Raw genomic sequence first — 19,913 nt, forward strand, 5'->3', positions numbered from 1 at the left:
GAACTAGGATCAATAAAAGGCCACTCTAAAATGTGCAGTTTTGTCACACAACACTATGCCACAGATGTCTCAAGTTTGGAGGGAGCATGCAATTGGCATGCTGACTGCAGGAATGTCCAACAGAGCTGTTGCCAGAGAAATGAATATTCCTTTCTCTTACTTAAACTGCCTCCAACGTCGATTTAGAGAATTTAGTAGTACGTCTAACCGGCATCACAACCGCAGACCACGCCAGCCCAGGACCTCCACATCCGGCTTCTTCACCTGCGGGATGGTCTTAGACCAGCCAACCGGACAGCTGGTCAAACTGTGGGATTACACAACCGAAGAATGTCTGTACAAACTGTCAGAAAACGTCTCGGGGAAGCTCATCTGCAAGCTCGTCATCCTCACCAGGGTCTTGACCCGACTGCAGTTGTGCGTTGTAACCAACTTCAGTAGGTACATGCTCACCTTCACTGGAGAAGTGTACTCTTCACGGATTAATCCCGGTTTCAACTGTACTGGAAACCGAAATGGCAGACAGCGTGTACAGCATCGTGTGGGCGAGCGGTTTGCTGATGTCAACGTTGTGCCCCATGGTCGGTGGTGGGGTTATGGTATGGGAAAGCATAAGCTACGGACAATGAACTCAAATGCATTTTATCGTTGGCAATTTGAATGCACAGAGATAATGTGACGAGCTCGAGGCCCATTGTCGTGCCATTCATCCGCCACCATCACCTCATGTCACAAGGATCTGTACACAATTCCTGGAAGCTGAAAATGTCCCAGTTCTTCCACGGCCTGCATACTCAGACAGGACACCCATTGAGCATGTTAAGGATGCTCTGGATGGACATGGACAATAGAGCGTTCCAGTCCCCTTTGTTTTGTACACTGCTGCTACTCGCTGTTTATTATACATGTAGTCACTTCACCCCTACCTACATGTACAAATGACCTCTAACCTCTACCCCGGCATATTGACCCGGTACCAATACCCCCTGTATATAGCCTCATTACTAACCTGTAGCCCAGCACATTGACCCGGTACCAATACCCCCTGTATATATCCTCATTACTAACCTGTAGCCCAGCACATTGACCCGGTACCAATACCCCCTGTATATATCCTCATTACTAACCTGTAGCCCAGCACACTGACCCGGTACCAATACTCCCTGTATATAGCCTCCTTACTAACCTGTAGCCCAGCACACTGACTCGGTACCACTACCCGGTATATAGCCTCATTACTAACCTGTAGCCCAGCACACTGACTCGGTACCACTACCCGGTATATAGCCTCATTACTAACCTGTAGCCCAGCACACTGACTCGGTACCACTACCCGGTATATAGCCTCATTACTAACCTGTAGCCCAGCACACTGACTCGGTACCACTACCCGGTATATAGCCTCATTACTAACCTGTAGCCCAGCACACTGACTCGGTACCACTACCCGGTATATAGCTTCATTACTAACCTGTAGCCCAGCACACTGACTCGGTACCACTACCCGGTATATAGCCTCATTACTAACCTGTAGCCCAGCACACTGACTCGGTACCACTACCCGGTATATAGCCTCATTACTAACCTGTAGCCCAGCACACTGACTCGGTACCACTACCCGGTATATAGCCTCATTACTAACCTGTAGCCCAGCACACTGACTCGGTACCACTACCCGGTATATAGCCTCATTACTAACCTGTAGCCCAGCACACTGACTCGGTACCACTACCCGGTATATAGCCTCATTACTAACCTGTAGCCCAGCACACTGACTCGGTACCACTACCCGGTATATAGCCTCATTACTAACCTGTAGCCCAGCACACTGACTCGGTACCACTACCCGGTATATAGCCTCATTACTAACCTGTAGCCCAGCACACTGACTCGGTACCACTACCCGGTATATAGCCTCATTACTAACCTGTAGCCCAGCACACTGACTCGGTACCACTACCCCGTATATAGCATTGTTATTTTAGTGGGTCACTTTTTTATATTTCAAATGTTGTTTATTTAGTACATATTTTCTAAGCTCTATTTCTTGAACTGCGTTGTTGGTTAAGGGCTTGTAAGTAAGCATTACACGGTAACATCTGATTTGATATCCAGCAACCTCGCACAGCCATTGAAGATGAGTGGGACAACATTCCACAAGACACAATCAACTCCATACGAAGGAGATGTGTCGCACCGCATGATGGTCACACCAGATACTGACTGGTTTTCGCCCTTACCTTTTTTTTTAAGGTATCTGTGACCAACAGATGCATCTCTGTATTCCAATTCATGTGAAATCCATAGATTAGGGCCTAATGAATATTTAAATTGACTGATTTCCTCATATGAACTGTAACTCAGTAAAATCTTTGAAGTTATTGCATGTTGCGTTTACATTTTTGTTTAGTGTACTTATACACATTTTGGGGACGCACAAAACTATTTAGGCAACAGGGATCTTGATCCAGAACGGGATTGAATGTCACTGCTGTAACCAAGAAGCTTAATCTTGACATCTCGCCACTTAACTAGCAAGTTAGCAAACCGAAAGAGTAGCTGGAGCCCTGAGCTGGATATAATTTTCTTGATAGATTCTTAGATTCCTCATAGCTAAACTTAACTTATGCAGTGGTGTAGCACGCACCCCTGCAGCCTCCGCAAATAAACTAAAGTAAGTAACACAATAAAATAATAGTGAGGCTATATACAGGGGGGGGGGGGGGGGGTACCGGTACCAAGTCAATGTGCGGCTGTACAGGTTAGTTGAGGTCATTTGTACATGTAGGTGGGAGTGAAGTGACTATGCATACAATAGATAATAAACAGTGAGTAGCACCAGTGTAAAAACAAATGGGGTGGGTCAAGGTAAATAGTCTGGTGGCCATTTGATTACTTGTTCATCTATCTTATGGCTTGGGGGTAGAATCTGTTAAGGAGCTTTTTGGTCCTAGACTTGGCGCTCCAGTACCGTTTGCCGTGCGGTAGCAGAGAAAACAGTTTATGACTTGGGTGACTGAAGTCTGACAATTTTGGGGGTTTTCCTCTGACACCACCTAATATATAGGTCCTGGATGTCAGAGAGCTTGGCCACTACCCTCTGTAGCACCTTACGGTCAGATGCCGAGCAGTTGCACAGTGCAGCTGTAGAACTTTGAGGATCTAGGGACCCTGCCAAATCTTTTCAGTCTCCTGAGGGGGAAAAGGTGTTGTCGTGCCCTTTTCAGGATTGTCTTGGTGTGTTTGGACGATAATAGTTAGTTGGTGAAGTGGACACCAAGGAACTTGAAACTCTCGACCCGCTCCACTACAGCCCCGTCGATGTTAATGGGGGCCTGTTCAGCCCACCTTTTCCTGTAGTCCACAATCAGCTCCAAGTTTGTAATTAAGGCATATTAGCGCTTATTTAATTTTTTAACAGCCCTACTGTGAACTAGGAAATAGCGTCAAATGCCTACGATGCTGAATCCAGTCACATAGTGTTAAGTCATATTGTATATGAGGCCTGGGTGCCCTGTCCTCTTACCTTGGACATGAGCTTCAATCCCCTCTCTATCCTGGGAGGAGGTTTCTTATCCAGGATGCCCGCCTCATAGGGTGACACTATGGCAGGGTTGATGAAACGTAGGAACATGGCACTACCCACCGCCCCTATGCTGTTCTGGGGGAAACGCTGGCTGACCACCTGAATGTGAGGGTGTTGGAGGAGGGATAGTAAGAACATTGTTAGAGAGAGGGAGAGGAGGAGAGGGCATGGGTTGGAGCAGATCGAATGTAGGAGAAAGTATTCCACAGGCTAGAGGACACAAGATGGCCACGTCACCACCAAACCACATTCACACCACTAGGTCCGCTTCAAAACTGAGTTAGAGATTAAAAAGGAAAGCAAGGCGCATGGCGAACTCTAGATAAAGGGGAGAGGAGAATCTTAGACCAGTCCTAACTACTAGTTTAGACTTGATACTGTACGCTACTGAGAAAGCACTGGGCAATGTTCAGTTAAATCCATCGCCTGAACTGAACAAACGTTCTGCATGTCTGCATACTGAAATGTCATCAGCTGTAACACAAGTGTATTTTAAAAGGGGGATCGCAGCAATGGAATTACTAGGCTGTAAGATGAAAATAATTGTTTCATTGCTGCTGCAACACCACAAGCTGTTATTAACAGCCTGCAGTATTAGATTGCTTTGAAAGGTCAGCCAATTACCAGGCCTCTACAGCTTACTGCTCAGTCCCATGAACACAGGATATTGACCGCTAGCAATATTAACCATGATGCCAATATGACATCTCAACCGATGAAGGAGACACAACTACTCATGATAACAAGCTGCTAGCTCACTTCATTAGTTCGTTTCAGATTCGGTAAATGCAGTAGAGGGGGCCTCCCGAGTGGTGTAGCGGTCTAAGGCACTGCATCGCTACAGATCCTGGTTCGATCCCCGGCTGTGCAGCAGCCGGTCGCGACCGGGAGACCCATGATGCGGCGCACAATTGGCCTAGCGTCATCCGGGTTAGGGGAGGTTTTGGCCGGCCGAGTTGTCCTTGTCCCATCGCGCTCTAGCCACTCCTGTGGCGTGCCGGGCTCATTGCACGCTGACACGGTCGTCAGGCGTACGGTGTTTCCTGCGACACATTGGTGCGGCTGGCATCCAGGTTAAGCAGGCGTTGTGTCAAGAAGCAGTGTGGCTTGCCGGGGTCGTGTTTCAGAGGACGCACGGCTCTTGACCTTCGCCTCTCCCGAGTCCGTTCGATGGGACAATTGGATATCACAAAATTGAGAAAAAAAGGGGTCAAATTAAATAAAATATAATAATTAAATACAAATACAGAATAATGATTAAATAAAAAAAGACATATATAAATATGCAGTAGAGGGAACTGAGGGTGTGGTCATCAGATCACCCCTGGGGTGGACGTCTTTCTGCACTGCCAAACGTAGCTAGTACTGAACGGCACAGAAACCTTAGGTCTTCGCGAGTGTTCCAAATTCCAGGAATCCAGGAATGATAAGGAATTCCAGGAGTGGATCCCAGGACACAGAGTAGCACCACACAACTATCTGCCAAAGTGCCCCGTGACCTGCAATTACAAGCCCCTTATCATAGACCCCCAAACTCCTTTCAAACACCAACCCCAAAAAAACTCACACCATTAAGAGACCAGAGGAGCAGTGGATAGGAACATTGTAGCTACAACAGTCCCACCAGTTTGTGGTGAGCGTACATTGAAACCGAGAGAAACTTGTTTGGAAGTAAAAGTATTAGTAGTGGGATTTCAGGTGGTGATTGTAAAAAGGACGGGAGTATAAAGTAGTTTAAGGTGATAGAAGAGCAAGAGGCCTTCCCTTTCTTTCAACAGAGTGGCCAGGGAGAACGTTCTCTGAACTTACTGCTTTTTTGCTTTCCTTTTTCTCTTTAACTGTGGCTTTATTCAGTAGAGAGTGGCAAGTTGCCTACAGAACAGAGATGGGCACAAAAAAAGTCACCACAAACACACACACCCCCCCCAAACTACTACATTCGTATACAGAACCTGCACAAATACTACTGCCTTCGTATACACAACCTGCACAAAAGTGCAAGTGATTCCTATGCCATCAAAGCTTACCTTGTGATGTACATTTATCTAGTTCATAATAACCACCCTGGAAACAGAAATGGTGACCACTGCAGAAAAAGCTCAGATAATTCCTGAGATAAAAGGAACCCTGTCAGTCAGATGAGGGTTTCCAGCCGGTGGAGTGGGTTAGAGTTGGGACTTGAGGGGTCTAATACGTACCTGGAACAGGCAGTGACAGACACTGCGCAGCTGAGGGGGGAACTCTGTGGAGGAGTTGATGATGGCCAGGAAGAAGCGGTTGGTGATTTGCAGCAGGTTCCTCTGGTTCTCCTCCAGGTTCTCACTCTGCTCCAGCCTGCAGCCGGAGACACGGAACCAGTCAGCCATAACCAGAGACACAGAACCAGTCAGTCATAATCAGAGACAGCAAGAGAGCATGGGACAATGCAACACTTCTTCCATGTTGCCGAGAATCTTAACATTTTCCAAAGGTCCTAACTGAAATCAAAACAAGCAGATTATCAGTTAAATTGACAAGCAATTCTCTTGGTTTAAATAGCACAGCTGGGGAAAAAAAGTGGGTGAATGAGTTGAATAGTGTCTGTGGGGTAGGTTACCTGGTGGGATCCACCTCGAAGCTGATGAGCTGCCACTCTGGGGCAGTGATGACCCCTCTGAGGAGAGGCTCCAGCAGCTTCTGCAGGTACGTGGCCCCGTACACCTGAAACAGCAGAGGGAGGGAGGGGTGGACACAGGCATAAACACACTGACAACCTAAACTAGAACTCATTTTAGAAAGCAGGCGCCATGCTTCTTTGAAAGTCGAAGACCATATTGTGTCATGACCCTTGTCAGAGAGCAGGTATTTTGCATAGTCGTAAAAGAGCTCAACCACACTTTCTTTCCTGGGTTGATCAGGACAGGACTGGGCACCTAGCCAGTCATGTTGTGTACCTTAAAGCAGAAGGTCATGATCTTGCTGGCCAGACTGTTTCCTCTGAACAGAGTCTGCATGGAGTCTGCCAGCTCCACCTCCTTGGAGAACATGTTCCACAGCAGCTGGTAAAGGAGGTGGCGCGAGTCAAACAGAGTCACCAGCACCCGCGCCAGCTCATCCTGACAGGGGACAGGAGGGGAGAAAAAAAAATCACTTACAGAGATCATACCGTTAGTGACACAGCTCACACTCCGACACCCACAGTCTACACATCACTAACACAACACTGACATTCATATTCACACCTATGAACAGTAGGAAACCATTTGCGTTAAATGTTATTCCATTTACACTGCCATATCTAACACCAGGGTCAAGATGATGGGTCACACAGAAAGGACAGTGGGTGGTGAGTAGACTGCATACCCATTGGGAGCAGGGCACTACGTTGGCCAGAGCCATGGCAATAGGCAGCTCTCCCTGGTCTCCCATCATGGTGACCAGCTCTACCAGCCTCTCAAACCGGTCAGCAAGCACCGTCTCTGCCAGTGTGTCAAACTCTGTTCCCTGCTGCAGGATCTTAGTCAGCACCTCCATGAAGGTGGCCCGAGTCTGCAGGTCCTTATGGTAGCCCAGACCTACACACACACCGAGAGAACGCAAGAGAGAGCGCAATAGGTAAGATAATGCATTTCTCTATGTGGGACCAAGAGGGAATATCATTGCACATGGGCAAGTATCGTTTTAACGACCCTACACTAATGAGGAATTAGATGTAATTCACAGAGATCCCATTAAAGCCACTTCCACTGTCAATCTTCTTTCGCATGTGCAGTGAAGCACTTTAAAAAACAGGGACACACGAAGCAGCCAACCAAAGAGCGAGCCCAAGCTTCATTCCTGATAAGTTTCTATGTTAGGCTTCCAGACTGACCGATGGAGTGCATGAGGCCGCTGTCCACGTTGGCGTTGAGGAGGTTGGACATGGCCAGGACGGTGCAGTGTCTGAGGGAGGCCAGACGTCGGGACATGCCCCTCTTCCTCCCTGCCACCTGCTGCCCATCATCCTCCACCTCACTGCAGTCATTCAGCAGGTTCATGAACAGGGTGAAGTACCTGGGAGGAGGACACACACAATCACTACAAAGCTAGTGGGAGTAATGATGCCAGACTTTGCTTTCTGGAGAATTATGATGTACAGAAGTAATAAAATGCAATAGTAGTAGAGCTTGGCTGGCGTACTTGAGGAAGAGCTGGGACTTGGCCTCCATCAGTTCCACTCCATCTCCCTCCTCAGGCTGGAGAGGCAGGCCAGCTAGCAGAGACACCACCGCCTCCATACTGGCCTGGTCCAGGTCCCTGTATATCACACAGCACAGGGTATAGATTAGGGGTTAGAGGTCACAGAGGTCATGTTCACATCAGGTGTGTGAGGGGGGTACAATCCAAGCAGGGGGTAGTAGAACAGTACCTGGTAAGACACTTCACGTCATCGTCAGCCGCTTGGTTTGAGGTGCCCATCACCCAGTCTGTCAGGTACTCCACCATCTTGTTCCTGCAGGGATGAATGGACATTGCTTTACAGTATGTCAACTAAATGACAGTTTTTTTTATTACTCCGTATCAATATGTTGCAGTAAACCTGGACAGTACAGTTTGACAGACAGTCAAAACTCCAGGAGAACATTCTCACCTGAACTTCATCTCCTGGCAGAAGGACAGGTCGTCTCGTCTCTCCATCATCACCTCCACCAGCTGGCACAGCTTGGTCTTGATCTGGATGGCATGCACTATGTTGCCTAGGATACGCACATACCTGCCAACACAACACAGGGCATGTGGAGGATGAGAGTGGGCAGTGGGCTCACAGCAGCTCACCAACATTCTCATGGTCGGGATAGAGGAGAGGACAGGAGGGGTGGCATTTACCTGACCAGGTTGAGCATCATGGTCTCTATGCTGGCCTGTCCCAGGTGCTCTGAGCTGCCCTCAGTGTGGTTGTCCAGTAGGTTCTTCATGATGGCGATGGTCTGCTCCACAAACTGGGTGTTGGTGTCATTGATTGGGACCTAAACAGACACAGAAAAATATATTTTACCACAAAAGCTAACAAAGACAACAGGTACCTTCTCCATTCCTTCAGTGACATTTGATATAAAAGGTATTACCCTTTTCAAAAGCAAGAGTGCTCACACCAATGTGATTATACTATAACAAACAGATAATCGATGATGTTTTCTAAGCATGCGTGTGTTTGTGTGTTCTCTCACCGGCCCCTGTGCGTCGAAGAAGCGGCTGATGCCGTTCTTGAGTTTGTTGAAGAGCATGGGGTAAAGAGCTGGGCTGAGCTCCAGGCCAACTAGGTCCTTAACATTAGTCCGGATCTGAACACCCTTCTCATGGCTGCACACCATGAGGGACAGCAGGCGGTCCAGGAAGCGGCCCAGGGGTGTCTCCGTGTTCCCCTCACAGGAGCCCATGGAGATCATGGAGCCTTTCCTCTCACTGAGAGGCCCCATGGGGGGGCTGTAGGTGGCCAGGCCTGGGGCGCTGCGCTGCTGCAGACACACACCTCCCAGAGCACACAGGAAGCCCGTCATGTTGATCCACTCCTGGACACAGAAGCAGAGAGAGAGGACCAATGAGAGAAGGCAACAGAGAGACAACACCAATCCACAACCAAATAATATGTGAAGTGTATTTTTGATTTGCATAACAGGAATGCATAAGAACAAGGTACTGGGTGTGTGCTTGCCTGGCCATCCTCTAGCTTAGTTTTGGGATGGGTGAGGATTAATTTGGTTGCCTGCTCCCATTTTGCATGCGTGTCTTCCCATGCCTGTGGGGAAGATCGTAAAACAAATGCTGAGTTGATATCAATATCGTGCTTCACAAACATCCTTCCATGATTGAAGCATCAGGGTATGAACAGGAACACAGCAGCAGGCCACTCTTTCACCTCTTTGTTTCCTGCAGTAGGATGTTCGATCCTCCTCAACAGAGCCATCACTCTCTTCTGCAGGGCTGAGCGGCCTGAAAACACAAACACACGAAGACAGGAGCCTTCACCTCGCTGACAGCCCCAGGACACACACTCAACACACATGCTGCTGCTACTGTCTATTATCTATCCTATTGCCTAGTCACTTTACCCCTACCTATATGTACATAGCTATTTGAATTACCTCGTACCCCTGCACATCGACTCGGTACTGGTACCTCGTATATATAGCCATGTTATTTTTTACCTGTTATTCACTGTGTAATTATTATTATTTTTTATTTTATCTTTAAATCTGAATTGTTGGGAAACTGTAAGTAAGCATTTCACTGTTAGTCTACACTTGTTTATGAAGCATGTGACAAATATCATTTGATTTGAGCATCATGACCTGAGTTCTCATGGTGGGACTGCCCTCTATAGCAGTGGAGGCTCCTCAGAAGAGGAAGGGGAGGCCCATCCTCCTCAGTGAATTTCAGACAAATTAAAACTGAAACATTACAAAGGTTATCCTTTTTAGATAAAACTATACTAAATATATTCACATCACCAAATCATTGATTAAAACACACTGTGTTGCAATGAAGGTCTACAGTAGCCTCAGCCGCATTCTGTAGGGTAGCACCATGGTGTAGCCGGAGGACAGCTAGCTTCAGTCCTCCTCTGGGTACATTGACTTCAATACAAATCCTAGGAGGCTCGTGGTTCTCACCCCCTTCCATAGACTTACACAGTAAGTCGTCCTCCAACCTATCAGAGCTCTTGCAGAACGAACTGACATGTCCACCCAATCAAAGGATCAGAGAATTAATCTAGTACTGAAAGCATAAGCTACAGCGAGTTAGCACTGCAGTGCATAAAATGTGGTGAGTAGATGACTCAAAGAGAAAGACAACAGTTGAAGACATTTCTTCTAAAATAAAGGAGACATAAGAGAGCGAGCTAGCTATATTTCGTAATATTTTTTTCACTTACTTAGCTAGTGATTGCAGCTAGCTAGTTTAGCCTACTCAAACATGGAGGGATGCTACAGTATGTTAGCAATGATGTAGGCTGCGGTTAGCGTTTATGGTATGGATGTTTGGCTTGGAAAGAGCTAATGTGTTGTGCACTCTAGTCCACAAGTGAAGAGAAAAGGTGGAGGATGGCGCGTAGGAATTACACAACGAGCAGATCATGCTGTTTGTATGTGGCAGCTATGAAAGTGAACTGTGTTTGTGTGTATTCGTTCCACCGATTCTGTTGAAAAACATTTTTTAAACGGAAGCAAAGGGAACCAAACAGGGATAAACATACCTGAATTTTCCCAACAGAAACTCTCGTTTGCAACTGTTGGACTAATTATTACACCCTAGATCAGCTAGATGCAGGCAAGAATGTCCAAGACGGTATTGAACGTGTCACTGTCTTGATTACTTACATATTTCTCTTGACCTACGCACCTACGTTGTAAACTTTCATTCATAGTGTAGGTTGTAGCAACCTCATGACGGGTATAGGGAAAATTTGAGTATCATGTAGCTGCCTAAACCTATCAATGTTACATTGAGCTGGGTGAATGGAATATGAATGACAGTCATCCAATATGCTGTAATAGAATAAAGGCCATGCTCGTAAAAATTAAATAAATCGTCCTCCCTCATCTTAAATGGCACCGACCGCCACTGCTCTATAGGTACAGCGCCATCATTTCTCCCCAAGGTCCCTCTGGATTATTGAACTGACCCAGACGAAGAAATCTTAGGAGGTCATTAGCTTGTGCGTTCACGACTAACCTGTGGACATCATGTTGCTGACGGAGGCAAACTCGATGAAGGTGTTGTAGTTGGGCAGGATAGTCTGTACCGGGACCTCATCCACGCAACAGCGGACCTCAGCCTCCTCACACAGGTGTCTGAAGCAGGACATGGCCACCAGAACGGCCTCCATGTCAGGGCTCCACAGGAACATGTAGAGACACACCTCCAGCTTGGTCTGGGCCTGTCTACAGATGGGGATGCCACTGCCCACCGTGGCCCGCTCCTGGGGGAGGAAGACAGGACAGAGGGTTAGAACAGAGATCTAAACGAGGTCACGTTCAGGAGGGTGTTCAGAATGTATATAGAAATGTCATACATAGAAATGTCATACATAGAGCTGGCATTTCTCCCTACTCTGCATGACAGAAGTATATATATGTTATACAAAGAATATTCCTGAACATTATACAATGTTGTGCCTTCCTGGATGAGACACAGAGGTATAAGGAATACATAACACAAAACGCAGTAACCTACCTTGTTCCTGAGGAGGAACTTGTTCCTGCAGATGAGGATCTCCCTCAGCCACTTGAGGATCTCTGTGCTGTTGATCATCTGGTGGCCAACCAGCTTCTTACAGATGAAAAAGAGGACCTGAGAACTGTAGGGTACAAAAGTCAATCACAGTCAACTTGGGTGACCATCTCTGCTAACCAATCAGCATCAATCAACACTCAATTTCACCTGGCATCTAATGTGGAGGATCACGCATAAGCAAAGGTGGTTAAACAAATGGGGCATTTAGGCTACCTGATATCCCAGAAGGTCTCAATGGGAGCATCTGGGTTCCACAGCTCTATGGTCTCAGGTTGATGCAGGACCAAGAGGGCCTACAAAAGGAAGAGAACGGGAGGAGTATCTATTAGCCACTGTGGCAAATGTAACCATAATGGAGAAAAAGGAGAGAGAGAGAGGGAGAGAGGGAGAGAGGGAGAGAGGGAGAGAGGGAGAGAGATGAGGCTCACCTCCATGGCCTCCTGTGAACACTCTCCCATGTTGGCCAGAGGCACCAGCTGCACCAGGCCGGTGATCAGCTCTGCTGTACTGCTCTGGATCTCCTGACCCTGCTTACCCGGGTTCTGACACACACAAAGCAAACCTACAGTACACACGTACACGACTACACAGCCATGTACAAACATGCCAAGAGTGGCTTTTCCGGATCCAGCCTGCCTATAAGTCTTTGATTTAGAAAGTCTTAAGCTGGTTTGGGATTTGCAGTCTCTAACCAAACACTTGGCTTATTTGTCTAAATCTAACCCTGCAAGTGGAATTAACCACGATAATCCCTTAACTCAACACAAAAAATGTAGAATTAAAGGATAAGTAAAACTACTGTGTTAAACAGACCATCCTCAAACAGCAAAACACACATTGTTTATTTCTGGCCAGGAGACCTAAAGTAGAGTAAATACTAACATGCAGCATGAGTTTAGGGTCAGAGTGGATGAGCTTGACCAGGGCCAGCAGGAGGCTCCGCGTGTCCAGGTCTGTGGTCTTCTCCTTGAACTTCAGACTGGTCATCTTCTCCTTGAAGGTCAGACTCTGAAGGGAACAAGCAGTAGAGACTGGCTGTGAGCAGGAACATTCATTCAATATGAGGGGAGTGGGGAAAAAAGAAGGAGGGTAAGGAAAACGTGGAAAGGGGAACTAGAGGAGACGGAAACAGATGCAGAGTCTACTGTAATCAGACAAACAAGTTCCCTCCGAGCAGAGACCCACAGCACAGGGATCAGGAGAGCCACCAGGAGAGAAGGGATCAGGGGTCAAAGATAAAGAGGGACTGTTTCATGAGGTCCCTTCATGGGTGGGCCATGAAACAGGAGGTGGGCAACCAGACTGACAGACAGGAGCATGGGGCCATGCCTAAACCATGACACACAACGTCAGGACACGGCAAACCCAGATTATGGATGAGGAAATAATAACCAACTCTAGTAGAGGTGGAAGGAAATATTCAACTATGCACCAACACAATCTACAGGCCTCCCATTTCTTCACAGGTGATGAGATCCCAACCAAGTATCCATCCATAGAACCTAGTATGAAGGCATGTCAACACTTAAAATAAAGGAGATGAACCATCCAAAGACAGTGTGCGAGTGGAGGGCCCAGCCTCAACAGGCTGAGAAGCATGCTCCAGCAGCTAGCCTAGCATACAGAGGAGATGGAGTGGAGGACCCAGCCTCAACAGGCTGAGAAACATGCTCCAGCAGCTAGCCTAGCATACAGAGGAGATGGAGTGGAGGACCCAGCCTCAACAGGCTGAGAAACATGCTCCAGCAGCTAGCCTAGCATACAGAGGAGATGGAGTGGAGGACCCAGCCTCAACAGGCTGAGAAACATGCTCCAGCAGCTAGCCTAGCATACAGAGGAGATGGAGTGGAGGGAGGAGCCGGAGGCAGGCTCACTTCAACCAGAGCACAGAGGAGGTGGAGGACGACAGGGGCTCTCTCTTATCTGTGGTAGCCTGAGGGTGGGGTCAGGGGTTAGAGGTCAGGGGGTCAGCTGCAGAAGGTTCGGGAGGCGGCGGCTTGGGGAGTGGAAGGGGTGGCAGTTATACTTACAGCAACAGATGCCCACTGCCATGCAAAACAGTGACAGTGACAAGTTGGCATCTGAGTGAGTGAGCAGCAGCCAGTTCAAAATGAAGGAGAAGGAAAGAACGAGGAAAGAGAAAAGAAGCACCACCGAGTCAGTGATGTCAGAGAGCTCCCTCTGCAGTCCTCCACCTCCATGAGATGACTGAACCAAACACACCGATGACAGCGAGGTGACACACGCCCGTAAACATACTCACACATTCACACAAAAGGACAGGGACGTGAGGAGTTATCAGAAATGTTCAAATATTCTCCTGCATGACTCTCCAGTAGTGTCTGGGCTGTGTCAAATGGACAGGAGGATTTGTCTCCTGTTGCTGTGGATCTCCTGGTCTCTACAGTTCCTCCATACACGGTCACTGCTGTCTGACATTCATTAACATCTCAGCACATCCCATTCCGGAAAAAACAATCATGCACACTCACACACCGATAATATTTGGGGTTTGTTGAGCATGTTTTTGTTTCCAAGAGTGTGTGCTGTGTGGTCAGTCTGCGCACAGACGGCGAGGGTGTTTTGCTGTGTGAACGTCTTACCGGAGTAGAGCGTAGGGGAGCGTGTGTACTGCAGCCCCTCATCACGTGGCCCAGGGTCTCAGAAAACATGACCCTCAGCTCTCCTGAGTAGCAGTACACAGCGTCGATCTTCGGCCACCAGTCCAACGGAGACTGCAACAGAGGAATGGACCGGGGGTTAAACTCAACCCTGTAGGTTGATTACGGTGGGTGTTTACGGTCTTGTCCCAATCAAAACTTTCCCAGATAACATGGGGCCTTCAGCCCAGGAGGATTTGTTGGAGTGGAGAAATGGACTTCTTCAGTTGGCCTGGAGGGGAGAAAGATGGTGTCTGACATCTCCTATATGGTACCCACCCAGACATACACACAGGAATTACAATCAGCCTCTAACTTCTGCTCACAGACAGGAAGTGCTTTTGGTAAGGGGGGCGAGAGAAAGATCAGTAATACTCCCACTCCATCGCTCTTACACACACACACACACACAAACACACAGTCTCTCAGGCACATGGAGAGCTAATAAAAAGGGCTCTGTATGAAACCTGCCCTCAGGCACTTCCCATTGAAACACACACACACACCACATAAGTGTCTGCAGCACTTCCTCTCCCTGCATGGCTCACAGCCAGAGTGAGATGGTAGTCCATCGAATGCTGTGTAATAAAGCTCAGTGTGTACAGAATGTGAGCCATTCCTACAGTAGTGACATCATCTATACAGTAGTGACATCATCTATACCGAGTCACCACAGATAAGGTCACCACTGGTCATTGTCGATGGGCACTGTGTGGTCACTTTTATATACTTTGGATGGTGCCACTGGACATTAGTATTGGGTGTGTTGATTGATCCCTTCACTCGGAGTTGGGCCACGACACCACACACTTACATTAGTGATGATTCTGTGTAGGGAGTTGACCAGGACAAAGTGAAAGGAGGGAGGGGAGGATGACGCCAGGCAGACCTATAGTGAGAGAGAGAAATAAATAGAGGGAGACGTTGAACAGAGATCAAACACAGTCCTTACTTCAACACACCAGTATGTGCTTAACATCAGTTCATGATAAATGGTTATCAACATTTCTATGGAATACTACAGTCAAGAGGTCCACAGGAGTCCCAGACCTTAAAGTGCTGGTTGTTGTGGGGATTGATGCGGAAACAGGAGACGAAGCAGTCGATCATGAGGTCCACATCTGCGTTCTGGCTTCCCGCCCCTCTGGAGAAAGGCTTGGCTGGGTTGAAGAGCAGGGCCTGACAGGAGAAGGGAGAGACAAGGTAGATAGCATCAGCTGTGACTGGTTATTGCTGGTGACTAAACCTGTATACTACGATAATAATGCTGTCCCATAACAGTGATCATCAGAGGACCATCAGTGGCTGGTGCTCACCTTGAGGTCCACCACGATGGACTGCACCAGGAGGAAGATGACAGAGTGGTCCTCCCAGTTGATGTAGGTGGAGGCCTTGCAGAGTTTGACACAGGCGATGGCAGCACTCTCAGTCAGCTGTTTACTGCCCCCGTGTCCGGCCAGGGCCTTCCTCAGGTTCTCCAGGAACAGTTTCTGTGAGGCAGACAGAAGAGTAGTGTACGAGAGGAGAGTAAGACATAGCTAATTAAAACACTGGTGTGTGTGTGTGTTTTGTGTCGGACCTTGTTGACCTTGGTGTCCTCCACGGTCTCTCTGGAGAGGTCCTGTGTGATGTCGGGACAGAGAATGAGGAGGATGATCTGCAGTGGCCACACGGCTGCCTTCCTCTTGGCACTCTCAGCAAAACTGTCCACCAGGTCAAACAGCTTCTCTGCACAGTCTGGGAGAGACCCGGACAGGGAACAACACAGTCAATGTCACACAGTCTGGGAGAGACCCGGCCAAGCAACAACACAGTCAATGTCACACAGTCTGGGAAAGACCCGGCCAAGCAACAACACAGTCAATGTCAAACAGTCTCGGAAAGACCCGGCCAAGTAACAACACAGTCAATGTCACACAGTCTGGGAGAGACCCGGCCAAGCAACAACATAGTCAATGACACACAGTCTGAGAGAGACCCGGCCAAGCAACAACAATCTATAACACAGGATTCATCTCTGATTGTAACATTAGATCTATAACAGCATCCTCACCGGCCATGTCTGTCTGTGGCCTCTGGTACAGCATGGTGAACTCATCAGGGTAGTTCTCCACCCAGTTCCAGAAGGCCTGAGGGAGAGAAGAGGGTTACATCAACTGCCTGGAAAGCACTGTCCCTATCCTCAACTCACAGAGAAAACTATCAACGCACCAACTTGCAAGGATGTTTCCCTATCCTCAGCCAACTAAACTATTCAGATACTAATGTCACGCTCTGATGACGAGAGATAAAAAACTGTTTAAATGTACAACTTCATAAAACAGTTGATGTGTTTACACGTCCTCTCAGTGGAGCCACACTCCAGCTTCATGACTGGGGCTTCTGGCAAGCCAGAGACAGTTTGTGTAAACACTAGCGTCCTGACTGCACTGAAGTGTATCCAGATGCCTGAGCAGCTCCATGTAAACTCAGACTACACTAGAGCAGGAGGAGCATGGATACAGGAGGAGAGACACCACTAGGTAGAGACAGTGAGTCTATAGACAGACACTGCAGAGGGCGACACAGAGAGACATTCACCTTCTCTAAACTGTTGATGACACTTAACTGGGCAGGCTTCTTGAGGGCTTTGAATTTAAACACCGTCTCTGCAGAAGATAGGGAGTCAACACCGAGCATCAATAACAGAGAACTCAAAAGAAACAGAGAATCTGTAGCTCTATCAAAATGTGACATCTGTTGTCCTAAATAAAGCAAAGTGACTGATAAGAATAGGCGTATACCTTGGAGCAGTTTCTTAAGCTTGGCACAGTCCACATTGATGTACTGGATGAGCTCAATGTCATGGACATCCACTGTGTCCTCCGAACACACGGTGAGCTCCTGCAACCTGAGGGGAAACGCAGCAGAGATGGATATTTATTAAAGACGATCCTTGTCATCTCATCAAATATTCACATTCAATAGAATCACAGCATTACAAATCTGTAGATGAGTAGCATCATACACACTGTACACTAACCATCATACATACACACTAGCGTATGGGGAAAACCAAACTGTAATAATAAATGTGGTTCGGTGAGTAAGACTACTAGAGCCTCCAAGAACAAGGTTAAGTAGCAAATGAAGGGTCATAAAGAGCTTTGCCTTCACGTAGCACTAATGACATCAAATAGTTTGGATGACTGGGCAATGCTTTTCAAGGTAAAAGCTCTGAAGAGCAAAAGGAGACACTGGAGAGTGGTTGAGGTCAACGCACTCTCCCTGTCCTAACATCGCATAGCAAAACCTAATGTTTTAATAACCAGCTATTTCATCAGTCTGGGGCCTGTGAGTCATGGACCAATCAGACCACAGCACAGCTTGGTTAACAAGTGCAGACTGCGACTCACAGACATGATAGATACACGAGTGGAGCAGCACTATTCTCTTCTGCCTCAGAACCAAATAGTACACCAGTACAACGAGAAGGGAGACAAAAGCTGTGCTTTCTAAGCTTCTACAAATAATTCATAAACCCTAGTGGTTAATGGTTACACCAGATGTTATCTCCCCACACGCCTTGTTCAGGCCCAGGTCCTTATGGGGCACGGTGCTCACAGTGGAACATTGCTCCATCAGACCCGGACAAAGATCCTCTTTATGAAGGCTGCTGACAGAGACTAGACTCCCTTTATTCATCCTCCCTCCCTTTCTCTCCATCTTAGGTGGGTGATAGAGCTATCGACTCTCTTCCCCCTCACTCTCATTGAAGCCCAAAGGCCTGAACTGGTGTACAGTGCATTTGTAAACTATTCAGGCCCCTTGACTTTTACCACATTTTGTTACAGTCTTAAACATTTATAAAATTAAAAATGTTCCTCAATCTACATATAATAATACTCCATAATGACAAAGCAAAAACAGGGTTTTTAGAAATTTTAACAAATGTACTAAAAAAATATATATATTTTTTTTCTTCTTTAATACAGATTGAGGAACATTTTTAATTCTCTAAATGTTTGAATAAGGCTGTAACGTAACAAAATGTGGTAAAAGTCAAGGGGTCTGAATAGTTTCCAAATGCACTGTACACCAGTTCAGGCCTTTGGGCTTCAATGAGAGTGAGGGGGAAGAGAGTCGATAGCTCTATAACATAACAAAACATAACATAACATAACTATTAAGACCCTTTGCTATGAGACTCGAAATTGAGCTCAGGTGCATCGTTTCCATTGATCATCCTTGATGTTTCTACAACTTGATTGGAGTCCACCTGTGGTAAATTTTATTGATTGGACAAGATTCGGAAAGGCTCACACCTGTCTATATAAAAATGTCCCACAGTTGACAGTGCATGTCAGAGCAAAACCCAAGCCGTGAGGTCGAAGGAATTGTCCGTAGAGCTCCGAGACAGGATTGTGTTGAGGCACAGATCTGGGGAAGGGTACCAAAACATTTCTGCAGCATTGAAGATCCCCAAGAACATAGTGGCCTCCATCATTGTTAAAATGAAAGAAGTTTGGAACCACCAAGACTTTTCCTAGAGCTGGCCGCCTGGCCAAACTGAGCAATCGGCGCGGAGAAGGGTCTTTGCCAGGGAGGTGACCAAGAACTCTGACAGAGCTCCAGAGTTCCTCTGTGGAGATGGGAGAACTTTCTAGAAGGAAAAGTTCAGTACTGCAGTACTCCACCAAACCAGACGGAAGCCTCAGTAAAAGGCACAACAGCCTGTTAGGAGTTTTACAAAAGGCATCTAAAGGACTCTCAGACCATGAGAAACAAGATTCTCTGGTTTGATGAAACCAATATTAAACTCCTCGGCCTGAATGCCAAGCGTCACATCTGGAGGAAAGCTGGCACCATCCCTACAATGAAACATGGTGGCAGCATCACGCTGTGGGGATGTTTCTCAGCGGCAGGGACTGAGAGACTAGTCAGGATTGAGGGAAAGAAGAACAGACCAAAGTACAGAGAGATCCTTGATGAAAACCGACTCCAGGGGCCTCCCAGGTGGCGCAGTGGTCAAGGGCGCTGAACTGCAGCGCTAGCTGTGCCACCAGAGACTTTGGGTTCGCACCCAGGCTCTGTCGCAACTGGCCGCGACCGGGAGGTCCGTGGGGCGACGCACAATTGGCCTAGCGTCGTCCGGGTTAGGGAGGGTTTGGCTGGTAGGGATATCCTTGTCTCACCGTGTACCAGCAACTCTTGTGGCGGGCTGGGCACAGTGCACGGTGTTTCCTCCGACACATTGGTGTGGCTGGCTTCCGGATTGGATGCGCGCTGTGTTAAGAAGCAGTGCGGCTTGGTTGGGTTGTGTTTCGGGGGACGCATGGCTTTGGACCTTCGTCTCTCCCGAGCCCGTACGGGAGTTGTAGCGATGAGACAAGATAGTAACTACTAACAATTGGATACCACGAAATTGGGGAGAA

At 47.6% G+C, this 19,913-nt stretch overlaps 1 protein-coding gene across 9 annotated transcripts in view; it reads right to left on the reverse strand.

Moving 5' to 3' along the window:
• LOC110533866 (neurofibromin-like) overlaps positions 1–19,913 on the reverse strand; it is an 80,222-nt gene that overhangs the window by 48,143 nt on the left and 12,166 nt on the right. For 5 of the 9 annotated variants that reach the window (XR_016483704.1, XM_090186598.1, XM_090186597.1 and 2 more), the window contains exons 5-31: positions 17,283–17,389; positions 17,080–17,147; positions 16,553–16,628; positions 16,079–16,236; positions 15,816–15,989; positions 15,550–15,678; positions 15,314–15,388; positions 14,443–14,574; positions 12,722–12,847; positions 12,268–12,381; positions 12,053–12,132; positions 11,780–11,903; positions 11,279–11,525; positions 9,462–9,535; positions 9,258–9,341; positions 8,773–9,114; positions 8,432–8,571; positions 8,196–8,318; positions 7,974–8,057; positions 7,745–7,861; positions 7,437–7,618; positions 6,929–7,140; positions 6,520–6,681; positions 6,183–6,286; positions 5,785–5,920; positions 5,396–5,458; positions 3,527–3,685 (exon numbers count right to left, since the gene is read on the reverse strand). Coding sequence is in view for 7 of the 9 variants with exons in the window: in XM_090186598.1 (XP_090042724.1) it covers positions 3,527–3,685; positions 5,396–5,458; positions 5,785–5,920; positions 6,183–6,286; positions 6,520–6,681; positions 6,929–7,140; positions 7,437–7,618; positions 7,745–7,861; positions 7,974–8,057; positions 8,196–8,318; positions 8,432–8,571; positions 8,773–9,114; positions 9,258–9,341; positions 9,462–9,535; positions 11,279–11,525; positions 11,780–11,903; positions 12,053–12,132; positions 12,268–12,381; positions 12,722–12,847; positions 14,443–14,574; positions 15,314–15,388; positions 15,550–15,678; positions 15,816–15,989; positions 16,079–16,236; positions 16,553–16,628; positions 17,080–17,147; positions 17,283–17,389 (3,592 nt within the window). In the remaining 2 variants the exon portion in view is untranslated. The remainder of the gene's footprint in view (positions 1–3,526; positions 3,686–5,395; positions 5,459–5,784; positions 5,921–6,182; positions 6,287–6,519; positions 6,682–6,928; positions 7,141–7,436; positions 7,619–7,744; positions 7,862–7,973; positions 8,058–8,195; positions 8,319–8,431; positions 8,572–8,772; positions 9,115–9,257; positions 9,342–9,461; positions 9,536–11,278; positions 11,526–11,779; positions 11,904–12,052; positions 12,133–12,267; positions 12,382–12,721; positions 12,848–14,442; positions 14,575–15,313; positions 15,389–15,549; positions 15,679–15,815; positions 15,990–16,078; positions 16,237–16,552; positions 16,629–17,079; positions 17,148–17,282; positions 17,390–19,913) is intronic. The other 4 variants (XR_016483705.1, XM_090186599.1, XM_090186596.1 and 1 more) reach the window with 1 other exon arrangement.

This window comes from Oncorhynchus mykiss, chromosome 10 (genome assembly GCF_057628025.1).
Source record: "Oncorhynchus mykiss isolate SJ-2025 chromosome 10, ASM5762802v1, whole genome shotgun sequence".
In the NCBI taxonomy this organism is placed as follows: domain Eukaryota; kingdom Metazoa; phylum Chordata; class Actinopteri; order Salmoniformes; family Salmonidae; genus Oncorhynchus; species Oncorhynchus mykiss.